The 20885-nt window shown below is 39.9% G+C and overlaps 1 protein-coding gene and 1 long non-coding RNA gene across 3 annotated transcripts in view; one reads left to right on the top strand and one right to left on the bottom strand.

Annotated features, from left to right (window-relative positions):
- LOC128021299 (zinc finger matrin-type protein 4-like) overlaps positions 1 to 17376 on the top strand; it is a 32310-nt gene extending 14934 nt beyond the window's left edge. For both annotated transcript variants that reach the window (XM_052608414.1, XM_052608415.1), the window contains 2 exons: positions 14546 to 14642; positions 17084 to 17376. In XM_052608414.1, coding sequence (XP_052464374.1) covers positions 14546 to 14642; positions 17084 to 17099 — 113 coding nt within the window. In that variant the 3' untranslated portion in view covers positions 17100 to 17376. The remainder of the gene's footprint in view (positions 1 to 14545; positions 14643 to 17083) is intronic.
- On the bottom strand, positions 5270 to 13838 carry LOC128021301 (uncharacterized). Its single transcript, XR_008185512.1, has 2 exons — positions 12736 to 13838; positions 5270 to 7092 (listed from the first exon to the last, which is right to left on the bottom strand). It is a non-coding gene; the product is annotated as an uncharacterized LOC128021301 (long non-coding RNA).
- Positions 17377 to 20885: the final 3509 nt, after the last annotated feature.

Here is a 20885-nt window from a genome sequence, read left to right on the forward strand (position 1 = left end):
TACCAATTCGCTCGAAGGGGACCTGCACTAGAGGAATAGGGCGCAAAGGCGCTTTTGGAACGGCCGGTGGGTTTACCAGCTGACATTCCCGACAAGACGCGCACCACCTGCGCACGTTCTCGTGAATGCCCGGCCAAAAGAATCGGGTCGTTAGACGATTTAGTGTTGCTGCTACTCCTAAGTGCCCTGCCATAGGATTACAATGCGCCGTCCGGAAAAGCATTTCCCGACGGCTCCGCGGTACTAACAGCTGGGTTGTATCTTCATTTGTCTGAGCGTCGTGGGTCACTCGATACAACCTGTCTTTAATAACGGCAAAATACGGGTGGGATAGCGGACGCTCAGGGTGGAGGACCCGCCCATCGATCGAGCGGACCTGCTCGAAGGCATGCTTCAGCGTCTCGTCCTGGGATTGTTCCAGGGGAAAGTCATCGCGGCCGGCAAGGTTTAGCCTCGCCATGCCACTCGGTTCCCCTGAGACCGCCCCGCTAGGCCCCGGGACAGATTCTCCCACCTGAGCGCTCGCCCCGCCCCCCGGCTGGTTCTTTCCCCCGACGGCACCCGCTGTCAAACACCCTAGTAAATGCTGAAATGCTGGCCAATTCGTCCCCAAAATTAGCGGATGCCGGAGGCGCGGACTAACGGCCACCTCCACACTATGCTTATGGCCCCGAAATTTAATACCTATGGCTTTTAATGGATATTCCCTTATATCCCCGTGCACACACCTCACCTTAACCATGCGGCCCGTATCCAATGCCGCGGATTGTATCAGGCTTTGATGGATGGAGGTCTGGTTACAACCTGAATCCACCAGAGCCTGATAGGTACCCCCCTTAATACTCACGGGTATTTGGTACAGCCCGGCTTGATCGGGGGCCGCCTGCGGGTCGTCCGGGATCCGGACCAGTGTCCCCACCTCCATCATCGGGCACCTGTCCACAAAGTGGCCCGGATCCCCGCAACGCCAGCAGGCTGGCCCGGGTCTCCCCGCTGCCCTAGTGGCGGGAAGTGGCTCAGGGGATTGACGTGGGGAAGCAGCCGGAGTGTCTTCACTCCCCCGTCGCTGGGGAGCGGCCATCCCTCGTGCGGGACCTCGGGCCCCGGCCGCAGGCTCCATCGCCACCCTCCAGCGGGGCGCAGCCCTCGGTGGCCCCACCCAACGGGACCTAGGGAGAGGGAGAGATTTCGGAGTGGGGGGGGAGGGGGAAACAGAGAGAGAGAGAGAGACAGCAGGGAGGGGCTCGCCGACCCCGGAGCACGCCGCCAGCTGATCCTCCGCCAGTTGGATGGCCAGATCCAGCGACGCCGGGCGGTGGCACTGGACCCACTGGGCGGACTTCTTTGGAAGGCGGGAGATGAACTGCTCCAGTACCACCGCGTTGATGATGGATTCGGCATCGCCGTCCCCGGCCAACAGCCATTTGCGGCACGAGTCCCGGAGCTGCTGCGCCAACACAAAGGGTCGGCCCGCCTCGGCCAGCTCCAGTGACCGGAAGCGCTGGCGATGTTGTTCTGGGCTGAGGCCCACCCTCTGGAGGATGGCTCGTCTGAGGTCGGCGTAGACCAGGAGGTTCGGGACGGGTAGTTGTTGGGCCGCCTTCTGGGCCTCCCCCGACAGCAGAGGGATCACCCGTACGGGCCAGCTGTCCACCGGCCACCCACACGCCTCCGCAGTCCGCTCGAACAAGTCAAGGAAAGCCTCCGGGTCGTCAGTGGGTCCCATCTTGGGGAGTGGCATGTGAGGGGGCGGGGCGCTGGGGGAGGCCGTCCCCGTCCGAGCCTCCCGGTCCAGCAAGCTCCGGACCAGCTCGCGGTCCTCCTGCTGGGCCCGCATCATCGCCTGGAACCGGTGGTCTTGGTCGGCCCGCAGGTCCAGCAGGGCCTGGTGGTGTTCTTGGTGCAGGCCCGCGAGCGATGATATGATGTCCGCAAATGGCGAGGCTGATGTAGCTGACGGAGTCTGCATGGCGAACGCTCTCCTTCCTCCCGGGTTTCGGCACCAGTGTAATGAAGGTTCAATCAGAGTAGAGGAAGGAGACCAGAGTCGGCGTACGGGGCTCGTGAGAGGCTTTATTCCAAAAACCAAAACAAAACAAATAAACAAACAAACAAACAAGCGCGGCAGGTGCGCGCACTTTCTAACAGCACTTCGGCCACGGATACTGCGTCTGGTTTGCTCGATCGCTCTCCAGCTTCCTGCGCTCACGAGTCCCCGTCTCTCTCCCCTTTCGCCGGCTGTCGCGCTCCTTAAATGCGAGTTCCCCACGCCAATCACTGAAACGAGATCCAGGTGTTACTTGTTTCTCACCTGAACCACTTATCGCCGCTCGTCTCTTCACTCGCTCTCCCGTTGCAGACTTCGCTAAACCACGCCTCCGCCACAGCCACCAACTTAAAACATACAGCCACAAGCACACCACACAGCTAACACATGTAAATAAATAATTCAACATTTAGACCATGAAAACACGATTAAGAGACCAATGAGACATGATTATAACAGGATACAGTTACACAATTCAGAAATGCAAGGCAAAGAACAGACAGTTCAACAGTTTGACAATCAACAGTGTTCATTAAAATATCTGACTGCTGCAGGAACAAAAGTCCTTCTCAGTCGCTCACTGGAGCACCGAGGCATAATTAAACGCTCGCTGAAAGAGCTTCTAAGTCCATTAAAAACACTTGTAGTGGATGGCCTTCAAAAACATTAAAAAAAATTTATTTCAACCTTATCCTCTTCTCCACAATGACCTCAAGTGAGTCTGGGATAAGACCAATAACTGAACCAGCTCTCTTGATCAGCTTATTTATCCTATTTTTATCATCAGCAGATAAGCTAATACACTTCATAACATTCCATAGACCTTGTGTGTTGCTAATGGACATATTACCTTCAACACTTTCCTTATATTTGAAATATTTCAAAGTGTCTCAAAAAAATTTACCCTTATGACTTGTTGACTGGAGTATGAACGCTGGCATTTCAGGGCGTTAAATATGAACAATTATAATGAAAAGAAGTCCAGGTCATATTTTCTCCAAAAATGTTAAAACAATTTTAACATAACGTTTAGTTTGCATAAAGAAAATTACACCTATTTGTTTATTTTTATTTTTATTTTATTTTTTTAATTAAACATGTTTCTGTCATTCTCAGTCTCAGTGACCATTCTAAGCTTAAAAGAGCTTAAAAGCTTATATTTCACAAGAGGCTATTTTTACAAGGGTGACTTTTTGTGTTCTGCAATGAAACTTTTACTGGTTTGAAATGACATGAGGGTGAGCAAATAATGACAGTGTTTTTTTGTGTGTTGAACTGTCCCTTTAAAACAGTACATTCACTTATGATAATGTTTGTTTTCATCAGTTTGTGGTAATGGCTCATAAATGCCATCATTTAAGCACAGATATAATTTTAACATTGACCATCCTCAGTTTTACAGGCCTCAGTAGAGGCATTTTAATGGTCTCGGAGTCTTTTCGCAAGCAGGCATTTCATTAAAGTTTTGCATTATTCAGCAGCTACAGTAGCTAAAGGGCTTTCGTTCAAGGCAGTTATCAATAGGTTATTAATGGTGCAAAAAGGACCTCCCCGAGCGCAAGATCTTTGCTCACCAAACAAACCGACGATGGTGGAGGTTGCAGACAACAAAGACACCTTGTTGTTGAGGTTCAACGCATGGAGAAAAGTGTGGACCAGCTGCTGTTTGGACAAAGGGATTTCGACTGAAAAGTGTCCTGTCCCTCAAGTCAGGCTTGTGACTCATTGCTGCAGTTTTCATTAAGGCTTCCCAGTACTTCACTCGCCAATAATAGTACAAGCACTCTATTTTTGTGCTGTACCTGTGAGATAATAATATTAGTCTTCAATGACTATGAACATAGAATAGTATTTGACATGCTATTTCTGCTTATTAGCAACTGTCTGTGTTAACGCTGGTCTATCGTTAAATAAAAGTTAGTGGCACTAACAGTGGCACTCCCAATCAATGTTCAGCAGCAGTCAAATGCCATTCCATAGCATTTTCATCAGACTTCCCACCTCACAGGAAGTCAGACACTGATTTTCCAAGCTTCACACAAGCTTCTCATTTACTGGTGTGTTCTAGTTAGAGGTGGAGAACAGATGTGGTGTAGGAAGACAGAGCTGTGGGAGGATACGACTTATCAGCGCGTTTCACGGCCCCTTCTGTTATGTGCTTCTAATCATTGAATGAGCACCATTCCAAAGAAAAGCTGCGGTGCTGTGGTTGCAAAGATGAAGCCAACGTAATCTAGAGCTTTGATTGAATATAGATCTGTGGTAAATGTTATTGATGAGGCTTCTAGATGAGCCTCCATTCATCATCCGGCCTGATTGCCCAGATACTGGGATAACAAAGGATTCTGCTTGTTTAAACAGAGGCCGTGCTTGATTTGTGGCATATGTAGGGGTCATTTAACACCACCCATCTCCCGTAGTAAATCACATCAAGTGTTAGATGGATGCATGAAAAGACATGCTCTTTGAATATATGAGGCATAAGTGGACATAAGCTTGTGTTTCTATGTGAAGGAGGCATATATATTTTTGGTTTTATGCATAATTTGTTTACTGGAGCAGGAAGGATTGCATTTCAGGGTGCTATATATGAAGGAATGACACAAAAACTAGTCCAAGTCATAATTTACTCCAAAAATCTAAAGAAAATATTTTATATTTTATTATTACTTTGATATTATATTTTGCATAAAGAAAAGCATGAATAAAATTAGACCTATATATATATATATAGGTCTAATTTTATTTATGCTTTTCTTTATGTTTTTTCTTTATATTGCTATTTATTAACATTTTTGTAATTCTTCGTTTCAGTGGTGATTTTCATTGCTTTGTACATATTTTAAAACTTTTTTTTTTTCATTTTACACAAAACATTGGTAATTTTACAACAACATTCATTACTTAACATTAGTTAACTACTTTTACTAAGCATGAACAATACTACAGAATTTATTAATCATGTATATTCAGCATTTCCTAATGCATTATTAAAAATTTAAAGTTGTGCTTGTTAACATTAGTTAATGCACTGTGAATTAACAGTGAACAATTGTATTTTCATTAACATTAACAAAGATTAATAAATACTGTAATAAATGTATTGTTAATTGTTTGTTTGTGTTGGTAAATACATAATTAACTAATGGAACCTTATTTTTAATCGTTACCAGAAAGTTAAATAAAATGTACATGATGCAAAAAATGAGACTTCAATTCTGGTCAGACGGTGGGGTGGTATTTTAGTATGCAAATTTATTCAAAGAATATAGGAAATGAGAATACAACTCATAACTTGCAAACAGATTAGTAAGTATTAAAATCAGCTTCAAATATAGAAAATACAAATCCCAAAATTAATATAGTTTTAAAAGCAATCCATGTATGATGGATGTTGCCCAATTAAAAGTAATACAAAATGCATTATAATATTCAAAAGTAATCAAGATGTTAAAAATAATAATAATACAAAGTATACAACAATACCCTGTATATCAAAAGTCAAAAGTTATAATAGTATTCATATAATAACAAGTAATATAATAATAATCATATCTGAGATGAATAAAACCTGAGAGAAGTTCAAAGTATTCAAGTGAGCCCGGAATCAAAGATGAAGAAGGTGAGAAAAGACTAAGTCCAGCTAGAAGGGTCTAGGCTGAACTCAGTCTGAGCGAGAGAGGAAGGAGGGGTTTGCACCTCCTTATGTAGTCTCTTCAAGCAAAGAGTCTCGTGATCCAGAAATGAAGTCATGTCTCAAATAGATAGAAAGACATTGGTCATATGCCTCTGGTCCATATAAAGATACCAGATGAGCCTTGCAGTCCAGTTTAACTTCCACATTTTAGAAGATCAACAGATAGTTGTTGCCTTTGGGTGTTGCTCAGCTAAATGCAGGGTTGCAAAGACCTCAGGAGATATTGTATTGTATAGACCTCAGGCTGTATTGTCTCCCTTATCAAAAACCCACAAGGATCAAAAATAACTCAAAATACAGACGTGTGAAGCCAAAACTCAGACAAACAGCGTCATAAGCGCAAAACATAAACGTTCTGTGAGACTAGATGGAAATCTACATCTTTTTGTTTTTCTATTTCTATATTAATACAGAAGTCTTCTAAAGTCTAAAGTTCAGCTGAGGCCTTCGGAACAGACTGTCCTGTACTTTTAAGCACGTAGCAAATGCACACATGACAGAAGTCAAAATTTGGGTTACATCAGTCCCCCACTCGAGTCTTGACAAAAAGACTCGCACCCAAAATCCTTTCCCTTGAAAATAAGATACATAATAGTCAAAGGTAACAAATACATATGCAGAAAAAATAAGTAAGTAAAACATTTCAGATAAGCACTTAATCGTGTAAGCATAAAGGAAATATAAAAGTGAATGAATCTTTTCAGGTAGACTGTAGATACCTCTTTAACCCCAGCCGCGTTAAAGTTGACAGGAATTCTTCACCAAGCTGATCAGACGAGGAGCACTAAAAGCATCCGACCCCTGACCTCACCTGGACTTTTGCTGAGTCGAGGACTTACTACAGCATACCCTTCTTTCCATCTCTAAACTTATCATCATACTTTCTCTTCTTAATGGGTAGCTTCTTAAGATATTTGTCCTTATCGGATTGGGGTATCATGTCGCAAATTTCCAAACTTTCGTTGATCTTTTTCAACATCTTGTATCTTTCCTTACCCTTCACCTCTAATTCATACATTTCTTCATCATTGCTGATAGCAATAGGAGTAAAAGAATCTTTTTGATCAATAATCTTGTGAGGCATCTTGATGTAGGGATTTGTAAATCTATATATCAGCTGGTAGATTAAAGCACAAGTCTCTCAGATGATGTAGAGTTAGCGTGCGATGTGATGACGATGCGTCCAGTTCTTGGGATCCAACACAGATGTCCAGCTACGAGCACAGCAACCTCTCCCGAATCGTCAATGAGCTGCACTGTAGCAGAAGTCACACCAAAGGGTCACCCTTAGAACCAGTCGTGTGGTAAATGTACGCAGGATAGGTTCCGTATCAGCATGCACTCATACCTGTTTAGTTTTAGAGTAGTAGGAACAGAAATATGTGGAAACAAAAAGAACACAAACACAAACACACACACAAACATATAATGCCAAAGCGAAGCGACAAACATTACATATAACATTTACACACACACACGAACAAGGACACAACAAGACAGATAAAACAACATTAATCACAATTGTTACATGTAAACATTATGGTTTTCAGTTTCATTTCATCATTTTATAAACAAATAAATACATTAGATCCAGGGGAACTCAGCATTGGAAACCTGGAGAGAAGTAAACAATTAATCATTAATCATTGTTCGTCCTTAGCAGCAATTCGTCTGATAGAGCTTACACCTGTTGGACAAATTTACAGTGAAAACGGTATCATTAACAACCTAAGGAACAGATATTGTGAATTTTGGTTAATTTTGATTCTCCGGAAGCAAGTGAACAATCACTAAATAAATAATCGATAATTGAATCAATCAATTATTACACTCCTGACATAAGTCAGACCCTCCATCACCTCACAGAGGTTGAAAACAAACATTGATTACAACCTTAATTTTAGAAAGGGTACCCTTAGTCTATAAAAAGAAAATCTATTGTGCACTGAGAGATATTGTTAGTATAAGCAAGCTGTAACAGGGGCTTCACTTGTGCAAGATGCTTCCATCGAGTCAAGCCTGGCTCGATTTCAATAAGTAGAGAGAAAAGTTGGAGTAGTCAGCAACACTGAGTAAGGACCTTCATACCTGGAAGACATTGGACCTAAATTCCCTATTTCTGAACCATTACTTTGTCCCCCACTTGTACAGGATTTTAGCCGTTAAATTAAATGCAGCAGTCTTTTAAGTCTCCAGCATTTTGGACGCTGAGGGCACTGAACGGGCATCCTTAAATGCGCATAAGGTGTACCCATGATCAGAGGGTACAAAAATAAAATCTACCTGTCAATGTGTAAAAGGTCCTCGCGGGCGAGGACTGTGGCTAATTGATATCATACCTCTTCATAATCGTGGCTTTGTTTGTAAATGATGGATTTATCTGGACAGTCTGTCCCTCACAGTTTGTAACATCTCTGGTCAAAACCATGTTTGTTGTAACATAGTATTAGTTTTATGAACCCCTTGGTGTGCAATCCTGTGGTATAGATCAATTAATATCTGCTAGGCGGAACACCCTTTTCATTTAGAGCATTAATTCCTTCTTCAGTTAAAATAGCTCCTAACCTTTTTGACATATTTCATTATCTTCATTTGTGTACAATTTAGATAGAGTTTCTGATCCTGCACAATTTGGATGAACAGGGAAAATTGCAGTTACCTCTCCAAGTGATGCACCCCTGGCCGCCTCTCTCACAGCCTTATCAGCTAGCGAGTTTCCTTTTGCCCACCAATCATTGAAAGTACTGTGACCTGTAACCTTGCAAACCGCAACACTGTTAGGTGAAATTTTCTCGCACGTTTCAAGAATTCAAGAATTTCTTTAATCATGGTTTGATGACTTATTGGCATACCGGCGGTGGTCAGATAACCGCGACGTTTCCAGACAGGGCCATAACTCCGCACTACATGATAACTGTAGGCACTGTCAGTAAAAATATTCACATAAATGGAGCTATTTTCGCTTGCAGTTAATTTAAGTGTAAAATTTAAAGCAGCTTTCAAAGCATGCAGTTCAGCGATCTGAGCACTTCCTCCCCGTAGCGACCCTTCAGCCAAGACTTCGCCCATCCTCCCCTCTACTACCGCCCAACCTGTGTAGCGTGTTTCCCCCTCATAAAAGCTGCCGCCATCCACGAACATGTCCATGACATTTGCAAATGTCTAATTTCTGACGAAATGTCCTCTGTCACAAGTAACCACCACAGCACAGTCATGTGCCCTCCCTTCGTTCTCCATCAGGGAGGCAGGGTTCGTCCGGTTATCTGTAACAACAGTAAGCTGAATATTCATTAGAGCAGTTTCCCACTTAGCCCGTCGCTGATTTGAGATCGATTTCACCTTTGTTTCAGGTAGCAAATGTAAAAAGCGATGTGGGGTATGTAAAATAGTCTGGTTGTAGCCGACGATGTGCTCAGTGAACTTCAGTGCTCACTCTGCACAGTCCAACGCCATCAAACATGCCATCTGTCCTTTCATAGAAGAAGGAATCACAATCGAATAATATCCAACAGTTCCAAAACTTTTGTCACCTTTATGCTGTCCCAGCACGCAGTTGTAAGCATTCGGGCCTACATGTGTCCAAATGTGGAGCGGTTTTGTTCATGTAACGCAGGAGAAGAGGCTAGTGCGGATTTGAGAAGAGTGAAAGACTCAGCCATGTCTGCTGTCCACTCTAGAGGGGAAGCACCCGGAAGGCCTCCCTTAAGAGCCTCGGTTAGAGGTTCAGCCAAATCAGAAAAATCAGGAATATAAACCCGATTAAAACTAAATAGCCCCATTAATGATCTTAAACCAGTAACTGTGGTTGGCTTCTTTAATTTTGTAATTGTTATGACCCGATCTGGAAGAGGTATTTCTCCCTCACGACCAACACTCTGACCTAAAAATGTACTAATGGTTGAAACAGCTGTACTTCCCGTTTGTTCAGGAGGAAGCCAGCCTCTTGAAGTGCTCTCAACAAGAGAGTGAGTACACTCAGATGCTGCACCTTATTTGGAGATGCAAAAAGAATGTCATCACAATATTGAATTATAACGGACGGCGCGCACTATTCTTTTAAAATGGTTGAATGATTGGCAACAATGGGGTTGCTTTGGTGGTCACAGCATTCAATGCGGTATAGTCTATAGTAAGCCTATAGTTATCGTCTGGCTTTCTTACAGGCCACATGTGAATCACATTGAGAGGCACATCTTACCACAATCCCTTTCTCGAGCTGGGTCACAATTTGCCTGTGCCGCTCTCTCTTTCTCTCCGAAGAGGATACTGTAATACTGGAGGAGGTGCAGGACCTGAAACATTCAGAGGTTTAAATCTGCAAAGACCAACATCAAGTTTAGAAGTTGACCACAAATCTGAAAATTTCTCAGAAAAATATTGTATCATTGGAGAGCCAGTAGACTCTTTCTCATTTGCTGTAACAGCTCCAATGTTAAATTTAGGAGTTCAATTTTTCTGACAACTGGAATGGGAACTGGCAAAATTTGACTAACTATTTGATTTGGTTAATAAAATATCTGCTTCCAATTTCTCCAATATATCCATTCCCACTACAGTGCCAACTTGACTTTCTCCAACCCAGAATTGCACCCGAAAGGGTTTGCTTAAGTGGATAAATTATTAAGGGAATTAATTGAGACTGTGTGAAAAGACTGTCATCAGATAATCCTCGAAGAGTCATGTGTTTATTTGTAAAATGTAAATTAGAGTAGCTAAATAAATATGTAGCTATGATCTCAAGTGCTATGGTCAGCCTGTGGCATCAGCAGCTTAAGCTGTGCCTGCATGTCGACTTCCTTTTCTCTGCATCACCTCTATTTTGAGAGCGAGGCCGTAGAGGGGGGGGCTACTTTGGTAGCCGTCGCTGTTGCTGAAAAGAGGAACCTTTTTAAACATTTTTAAAACCCTCGCTCTCCATCTCGCTCCAGGCACCTAATTACGTAGTGGCCTGTTTCCTGACGATTATAACAGGTAATTACAGAGACAGAGGGCGATCCAATCGCATCACCTGCTCTTTTCGTTTGGTCAACAATATCTTGAGCTCTGGTTCCCCACGTGTGCCGTGTGTAACAGTATATGAGATTTCACATCAACAGCTTCTTTTGTAGCAACAAACTCCTTCAAAGCTCATGTGAAATGCTCAGTATATTTAACAAAGGGCTCGTTAGTGCCCTGTCTGATCAATGTTACATTAGTAAAAATTTGGATTTCTGATCCAATCACATGCTGTACTTCAATACGCAGTTCGTTAAATTAAGTAGCAAAATCATTTGCGGTTGTAATTAGTACAGTTAAATTTCATAATTGGCAGCGTGTTTACAATGCTAGGTAAATCACGCACACCAATAGTTCGATAGACCCCCACTTGGCCACCTGCTTATAGCATGGTAACCTGGAATATAATTTCACATATTTGCCCCACTCAGCCTCAGCTCTTCCAAATTGCCAGGAGAAATAACAAACTATATTCACAATTCTCAGAAATCTGTTACATTTCTGCCAGTTATAAATGTCATCAATCTTAGGAGCTTTGCCTATATCGGCTCTTGGCTCCTTTGTTACAAGATTTTTAATAAATCCCACATATCTTATAGCCTCTCTAGCTGCTTGCGCTAAATTATAAACCTGTACAATTCTACCATTTCTGTCTGTCAAAAGCCCTTTGACTTTCCTTATCCATAAACAACATAAAACACGTGCCTATTTCTTCTGTTCTTTGTGATCAGTAATTTCCTTCAACCTGTTAACTGTCACCCCGTCCCGAATACGGGCTGTCTGCGCCGACTGCACCACACCACAATCAAATCAAATCCAATCCTGACAAACTATATACCATTGGAAAAGTCCAAGACTCTCAAATATATATATATTACCAATATTCTTGTTAAAAGACTATGTAGGAAAAGTAATAAAATTCATTTATGACAAGAGTACACACTCAGAAATCTACATTACAAAAGAAGACTTCCTCGTTGCCTTTTTCTCTATCATATTTCATAAATCATCAGAAGTCATATATCACTTGAAAACATAAAATCTCAAAATTCATCCTTTAAATCCCATTTTAAAATCAGACAATTACATTACCATGTAAATGGCACATCAAAATCGTGTTACAAAATATTTTCGGTCATGAATTGTAAAATTTTAGGTTTGTATTATGCAAATTCAAGTCTATCTTCAAAAAACGTGAGTGACCGTTAAGGGGTCAACACCCATTCACTCTGTCTGCGTGGAACCGAAATCTCTCTAAATCCATCTTTAACCATTTTCTGTCTTATTTCTTCTACATCACATATTCATTTGGAGTTTCTTTTATTTGAACAGGTGCCATTATCTCATGTGCCGACAAATCCAACAGGGAAAAGGTTTATTCAATTCAGATACACTTAATTAAAATTAATTATTTATCTTAACTTATTTTTACTTATCTTTACTTATTTTACTTAATTCCTTTACTTATTTTGCTTAATTTCTACTTATTTTTACTTAATGCACCGTCTGACAATTTATTGATCTAAATTTAGTCGCAAGGTGGGGTTCTGTTTGTGTCGTAAACTGCCAAGTCTAATCCCAGAGACTATATCCAAAAACAAGAGACGGCATTCAGACCCGACCAGCACGCTGTAAGTAAACCCTCACAGCGCGTGTCTCAAAATACTGTTGCATTTTCGGTTTAACCCAAAAGTGCTCGCAATACACCCCCGGTAACCCCGCAGGATGTAAAGCGCAGATATTTATCCACACTACCAGTAACCCTCAATAGTGAACAACACATTTAATGCCGCGGATCGCCGTCTCGTCCCCCAGCGCGCGCTGATTTTTCAAATACGGTTAAACCACCGTCTACGGTTATACCACCGGCTATGACCCAGGCTCGTTCTCTTGCTGCAGTCAAGATTAATGAACGAGGTGGGTCCACAGATATATCTCCTAGACCCGGCAGGCAACACCACAGAAGCCCATAAAGAGAAAAAGATGAGCTACTCACCTCTCTTTATTTTGTCTTGCGTTGCATCAAAACTTAATGAAATGAAAACTTCAACGATCTCCAGCGGGTGCCTCCAAAACTGATGCAAAAAATGAGACTTCAATTCTGGTCAGACGGTGGGGTGGTATTTTAGTATGCAAATTTATTCAAAGAATATAGGAAATGAGAATACAACTCATAACTTGCAAACAGATTAGTAAGTATTAAAATCAGCTTCAAATATAGAAAATACAAATCCCAAAATTAATATAGTTTTAAAAGCAATCCATGTATGATGGATGTTGCCCAATTAAAAGTAATACAAAATGCATTATAATATTCAAAAGTAATCAAGATGTTAAAAATAATAATAATACAAAGTATACAACAATACCCTGTATATCAAAAGTCAAAAGTTATAATAGTATTCATATAATAACAAGTAATATAATAATAATCATATCTGAGATGAATAAAACCTGAGAGAAGTTCAAAGTATTCAAGTGAGCCCGGAATCAAAGATGAAGAAGGTGAGAAAAGACTAAGTCCAGCTAGAAGGGTCTAGGCTGAACTCAGTCTGAGCGAGAGAGGAAGGAGGGGTTTGCACCTCCTTATGTAGTCTCTTCAAGCAAAGAGTCTCGTGATCCAGAAATGAAGTCATGTCTCAAATAGATAGAAAGACATTGGTCATATGCCTCTGGTCCATATAAAGATACCAGATGAGCCTTGCAGTCCAGTTTAACTTCCACATTTTAGAAGATCAACAGATAGTTGTTGCCTTTGGGTGTTGCTCAGCTAAATGCAGGGTTGCAAAGACCTCAGGAGATATTGTATTGTATAGACCTCAGGCTGTATTGTCTCCCTTATCAAAAACCCACAAGGATCAAAAATAACTCAAAATACAGACGTGTGAAGCCAAAACTCAGACAAACAGCGTCATAAGCGCAAAACATAAACGTTCTGTGAGACTAGATGGAAATCTACATCTTTTTGTTTTTCTATTTCTATATTAATACAGAAGTCTTCTAAAGTCTAAAGTTCAGCTGAGGCCTTCGGAACAGACTGTCCTGTACTTTTAAGCACGTAGCAAATGCACACATGACAGAAGTCAAAATTTGGGTTACATCAGTACACAAATGTAAATTTAATAATAATTATGTTGTAATATATATATATATATATATATATATATATATATATATATATATATATATATATATATATATATATATATATATATATATATATATATATATATTGGTGTAATTCTCTTTAGTCTCAGTGGTGATTCTAATTACTGCAATATATTATGTAAAGATATTATGATTTTATATATATATATATATATATATATATATATATACTGTATCTATAAGGCAGCACAACAAATACTGAAGTACTAAATACTGATATAATACATATTTATACATACATATATATATATATATATATATATATATATATATATATATATATATATATATATATATATATATATATATATATATATATATATATATATATATATATATATAGGTAAAAAATAAATAAAAAAATGAATAGCTATTATTTTTATTTTTATTCTTTGTCTGAAATGTAGTAGCCCTTTATTTTTCTTTACTAAAATTAATAATAATGATTTTAGGTCACCATTGTTTTTGTTTTGTTTTTTTGCATGAGAAAGAATAGCAATGTGCTGTGCTCAGGCTATATGCTAATGTATCCATATAATTCATGTACTGTGAAGAGACGGTCAAATGCTCAGGGCATTATATTTACACTCATAAGATTCTAGTCTAACAGATGTGTTTTTATTTATGTCTGCTCTTAGGCCTGAAGCGGAGTCACACATGTGAGGTCTGCAGTGTTACGCTCAACTCCGTGGCACAATACCACGCACATCTGCAGGGCTCCAAACACCAGAACAAGTGAGTATCAGCCACTGAGACCAGAATCAAAGGTAAACCAGCAGCGAATCACATAATGAGAATGTGGGAGAAAATACATTTCTAAACAAAAACGCTAATTTTAATAAAGCATAATAAGATTCATTGAATCATTCACCAAGCAAATCAATCAGAAATGTAACCACTCGTAATACTCAATAAGACACTCTCTGGAAGCCACATACTGGAGTAACAATTCAGAAAGGTCCACTGAATGAAACTGTTCAAAAGCAGCACTCATAACAGCAGGCTCGAGGTGTTAACCCTGCATTGTGTTCATGTGAGTGAAGTTAATGGAGTGTTGTATATGCGATCGATATCTGCCCCGAATCAATATTCTGCCTGACTGGAGCATGTCCTCACGGTACCGTACACGCCACAGTTTCCATGCGGAGGCTTCAGCGGAGCAGGCAAGGTCACAGCATAATGTGTTGGGCTGCATGGAATGTTAATTAGGCAGGGATGGAGGAGAAGGAACGTGAGAAGCATGATGGGAACCGCCAGGCGTGTCCAAGCTGTCACAGAGTTGCACGCAGTGGATTATTCCACCCTCTCATCATGAGATCTGGTCATGAGCATGCACAAGAAGAGGCTGCAATGAGCACACACAAGGACGACCCTCAACGCAGGGGACCCTGAGGCTACGATATTACCGGAGATGATGTTTTAAAGGATTTAAAAAAAAAATTGCTTAATATTTACCCTCAGGCCATCCAAAATCGAGATATGTTTGATTCTTAATGGGAACAGATTGAGAGAAATTTTGCATTATGTCACTTGCTTACTAAGGGATCCTCTGCAGTGAATGGGTGCCGTCAGAATGAGATTCCAACCAGCTGATAAAACATCACAGTAATCCATAATTAATCCACACAACTTCATTCCATCTTGTGCAATGAAAAGCTGTGTGTTAATAAGAAGCAAATCCATCAAGTTGTTAATCATTCATAATCACGGTGAAAACATCCATCCCATGTTGTCCTTTCACATAAAAATCCACTTACATAATTGTCTTGGACTGCTTTGCTTGTAAATGCTGCTTGATCCGTGCATATTTCTCTCCCAATTCAGGCGAAATTACTTTTTCACTGGAGGAAACAACATTATAGATTGAGGACTCGTACTTTAGATTGTCTTTGTTTCTTATAAACACACATTTTTTCCTTCACAAGATGGACTTCACAATTGATGATTGTTGTGATGTTTTTATCAGCCTTTTGCACTCTCATTCTGACGGCACCCATTCACTACAGAGGATCCATTGGTGATATCACACACGGATGTTTCTTCCTATACCTTGTTTTGATTGCCCAACTGAAATGCCTAATTCAGTCTGTCAGCTGATCCCAGTTCAAAAAATAATTTACTCATTTTCATTTTGTGTCTCATTCAGATTAAAAACCGAGGATCATTCAGAAGGTCCAGACAATGGTCCTTCACAGAACGCTATTCCCTTATAAGATTTGTTCACAAGCAAATCACCTCTAATGTCTAACTGTTACAATATTTTATTAACAAATAAAACGTAGCACTGTGCGTTAAGTCATCATCGACGTTACATATTATGTTTGAGTAGGGCTGGGAAAGTGAGCACTCAGGGCATGAAATGAGAGTTTGACATATGTTCAGTAAGCCTGTTTAGTCATGGGTACTTAGACACTCCCTGTGAACTCCTCACCTCCACCAACACTGCCAAACAGAGCAGGGGACTTGGTCATCAGCCATCTACATTTCATGCTTTTTGTCTTGTTCCAGTTCCCAGTCCCCGCTTCATTAACCTCATAAACACATTTGACAGAGAGCAAAGAGTTCGAAGTCTGTCTGGATGCCGGTGTCCGGATCTTCTTGATCTGGCTCAATGGAGCATCTGCTGCCAGTTTTGTGACAAACACCAGAATTGGAAAGTCAATGATGGATCAATAAAAGAGCGATGAGTGTCACTGCTTGAGTTCTGTTCGGGTCACTCATCACACACACTTCCAATCAGTGTTAATGGAATTACTAATGACAATTATCATTGATGAAGTGTTTTTGGATTTGCTTCAATTAAAATGCACATAAACTCACTGTTAAAAAAAACAAAAAACATAAGCAGAAAATACGGGGGGGGGGGGGGGGGGGGACTGGTACATACAAAAAATGTAGCGGGTTAATTATCTCAGCTAAACATATATAGATGAATCAGATATATACACAACATATATCTTCACAAAATGACACAAATGCACAAGTAATTTGAACTAACTTACATACATACATACATGTGGTCCTTCCTTAATGCACTAAAACACAAAAACTGAATAAGTGAAGTGTAAGGTAAAAATATATTACTAAAGAGTACTCCCTGTATTTGATTGATGCATTGATCAATGGTTAATTTTACACTGAAATTGTACTTTTGTTTTGCTTGCTTTCCCTCTCAGCTTGAAGAACAAATGAAGTTTGATGGAGCTCCTCTATTTCGTCTCTACTCCTGAAACTATTTGAGGATTGGTTCGTGGAAGTCATTGTGCCGTGACAGTGATGTGGACACTACCAGTGCAGACAGAGACCTGGACTGCGATGATGGATTATGGAGTGCATTTAGCTAAATTTGTACATAAAAGAAAAAAAAACAAGATTACATCCTGAACACTTTAATGTATATATTTAAGGCATGTCAACAATTATGGCTTTTCTATTTTAATGTGGTGTGATTAAAAATATTATGATTGTATTCATATTTTAATTCAATTTTAATTTGTGTGTGTGTGTGTGTATGTGTGTGCTCTTGTTATTGTGACATATCAGGACACAACTCTGTATAAGGACATGGGTATGACACAGTTATTACAAGGAGAGGGTGACATGAGGACATAACCCATGTCCCCATTTTTCAAAAAGCTTATAAATCATACAGAATGAGTTTTTTTGATAAAGTAAAAATGCACAAAGTTTCCTGTGTGGGTTAGGGTTAGGTGTAAGGTTGGTGAAGGGCCATAGAATATACAGTTTCTACATTATAAAAACTATTACACCAATGGGATGTCCCCACTTTTCACAAAAACAAACGTGTGTGTGTGTATGAGTGTGTAAGATCTGAAAATGTTATATTAGAATGAAAATGTCATTCAAATGTTGTATTTCTCTGTAGTCCACTAAATATGTAAGCATTTCCTTGTTTTGTTGTGGGTAACACTTTAGAATAAGGTTCCATTAGTTAATGTTAGTTAATGTATTAATTAACATGAACAAACAATGAATAATACATTTATTACTGTATTTATTCATCTTTGTTAATGTTAGTTAATGAAAATACAGTTATTCATTGTTAGTTCATGGTAATTCACAGTGCATTAACTAATGTTAACAAGCACAACTTTTGATTTAAATAATGCATTAGTAAATGTTGAAATTAACATGAGCTAAGACTTATAAATGCTGTAGAAGGATTGTTCTTGCTTAGTTCATGTTAACGAAAGTAGTTAACTAACATTAACTAATGGAACCTTATTCTAAAGTGTTACCTTGTTGTGTACATACTGTACAGTCTGAGGGAACTGCTCATGAATGATATTGAAATGAGACTTTGTCAACATTTTGAAGCTTAAGTTAATCAGCATACTAGTAATTTCATAACTTCATCAAGACTTTCTAGTAATGGGTCATCCGAAATGTTCAGCAAACGCTTTTTCTACATTAGCCACTTTATGAATAGACTGCTATATTTTGCAGTGACTGGAGAAGAAAGAAACTATAATAGATTAAGAGATTACTATAAGGAAGCATTCCTGAGATAAAGAATTAATAGTCTGCTATCACACTGTACTTTGCTGAAATTGGGTTTAGTTTAGTGCTTTCCACAAACGACTGAACACTGATTTCCATTTGTTCACATAAGCTTTGTGTTTACATTTTAAAAAAGCTGAAATAATCAAATTATTCCCATAATTCTGATTTTTTTTAAATGAAGCTAAGATGCTAGCATTATTTATAATTACAATATTGTTTTGCCTCTTATAAATGACATAAAACAGTTCTGACACAAATATGATATACACTTATTTAGCAAGTGCCACTGTTGTTTTCCTGGAATGAGAAGCAAACAACAGAACACAAAGCCATCCCCATAAATCAGATCTCAGTGTGTCCCAAAGGCCTTTTTCTTACAGCGGTTTTCATTCTGCTGGAATGATGTGCATTGTAAGAGGACCCATAGGGCTTTAAAGATAAAAGGAACAATGTAAGACCGTCTTTAGAAATGAAAGGGATTGCAAGTGATTCCCAACAGACAGTGGCTGGATCTCCGAGGGGTTTCTGATGACTGTTCCCTGATGTACTGAAAAAGTTTCTCCAAATCTCAATTTTAGCAGGTTTCCTCATGCTTTGAGAAAGTCAGACAGTTACTGAAATCTTAAAACATGGAATTATGGTGGTGTAATATTTAAATGCAGCTTAAGTTCACAAAATAAGCCAGTTTAAACACTGCGGTTTGATTAAGATGTCCTGTATCCAACATAGAAATAGAATTTGTGGAGCACATTTTCTGAAGGTAGAAGTATCAGTGCGTAATGGATTTCCTCACGCCGACAGTAAGACCAACATATAAAACACAATACACCAAATTTTCCAAAATATCTTCCAGCTAAAACCAAAGCACCCATGTCGTATGATGTTCTAGCTGTCTTTGCAAGTCCATCTGACTTTTATTTCTTGAGATGAACTGACTGCCTCCTTCAATATGGCCATTGTAAATTTCACTGGTAAAAACAAGCCACTAAATTGGTCGTGATCGTCATCTAGTGTCATTCATTAAAGAGATTTGAGGTCACGCTTGTAAACATGTTTGTTTTCAGTCATTCCTGGAGTTTTTGAGGGTAAGATTCTTCCATATGTTGGGGTTTGAGGGCTGTGGTATTCACTGGCTCGCTCTGATGCAAACGGTTCTTGACTCGAGAACGAGTCAATGTTTTGTTTGTTATCTGGCTCGGGTCGGTGTTCATCTTCAGTTCTCTCTTCACAGCAGTTCAGTCAGTGTACTGTTTGAGTGCATGCATTACTCCGGGATATTAGTTTGTTTTAACTCAGAGAGAGTGTCAGCCACTTTATAAAAGTTAACAGCTTAAGTCATTTGTGGATGAATGTGTAGGCTATTGGAGACGCGAACTGTTTCAAACGATTCAGTTTGATTTGGTGAATTGGTTCAAGAAGATCCGGTCGAATGATTCGTTCGGGAACCGGATATCACTACACTGTTGTGTTGTGAACATTCTCACAACAGACCCTGAAGATAAGACATTGCTGAATAAAGTAGTTTTTGTTATTTTTGGATGCTTCAAAAAATTCTAACTGACCCTCTGATGTCACATGGGCTACTTTGATGATGTTTTTCTTACCTTACATGGACAGTATACCGTACACACAGTTTCAATGGAGGGACTGAGAGCTCTCGGACTAAATCTAAAATATCTTAAAGGGTACATTACAGACACACTTTCACTTAATCTCATGTTAATCTTGAGAACCTATGGAGTATAGTAGTTAGTAATCCAAAAAGTCTATTGTTTTATCATATTTATAAAAGAAAAATACAGCTTTCTGATTCTTTCCAGAAAAGCCGAGCTCCTGGATGCGTGCCGTGAGCGGAGCTATAATACTGATGTTTTGTGTCGTTTCCATTAACATATATTCACTTATGTGCTGATTTCCAATAAAAGACAGAAATCTGATGCAGTTGTATTTACATGAATGGGGTCTTTTATCACAGGGACCGCTCCATGTTTTAATAGCAAACGATGTGCAAATCCAGGGTCGACTTGGGCCTTGTTTATAAAACATTCGTCACTCAAATGACCAGAACACACAAACGCACTTGATATACTCCATTACTGATCTGGAAAAACAAACTGCATTCCCTGTTCATGTAACTGGGTTCTTTGGGAAGCTGAACATGGTAAACTTTCCTTCACATCCAAAAATGCACTTATTTGGAGGCATTCTCAAACAAATCCTACGCAGCTTTGGCAATGAATTTGAAGCACATCGATGTGCGCGGTCTCGCTCTCCTCTGGTCAATGTGTGCCTGGGCGCGCTTTTCCAGGAGAAACGCTCAAATAAGGAGTTCAATCCACGATCGGAAAAAAAAAACAGCCGAAACTTGTACCAACCCGGAAGTACGATTTTCGGCACAGAAATTCTTCTAAATTATTTTTTTAACTTTGGCCATGTTTAGCATGAGAATCCATC

This window comes from Carassius gibelio, chromosome A10 (assembly GCF_023724105.1).
Source record: "Carassius gibelio isolate Cgi1373 ecotype wild population from Czech Republic chromosome A10, carGib1.2-hapl.c, whole genome shotgun sequence".
Classification (NCBI taxonomy): domain Eukaryota; kingdom Metazoa; phylum Chordata; class Actinopteri; order Cypriniformes; family Cyprinidae; genus Carassius; species Carassius gibelio.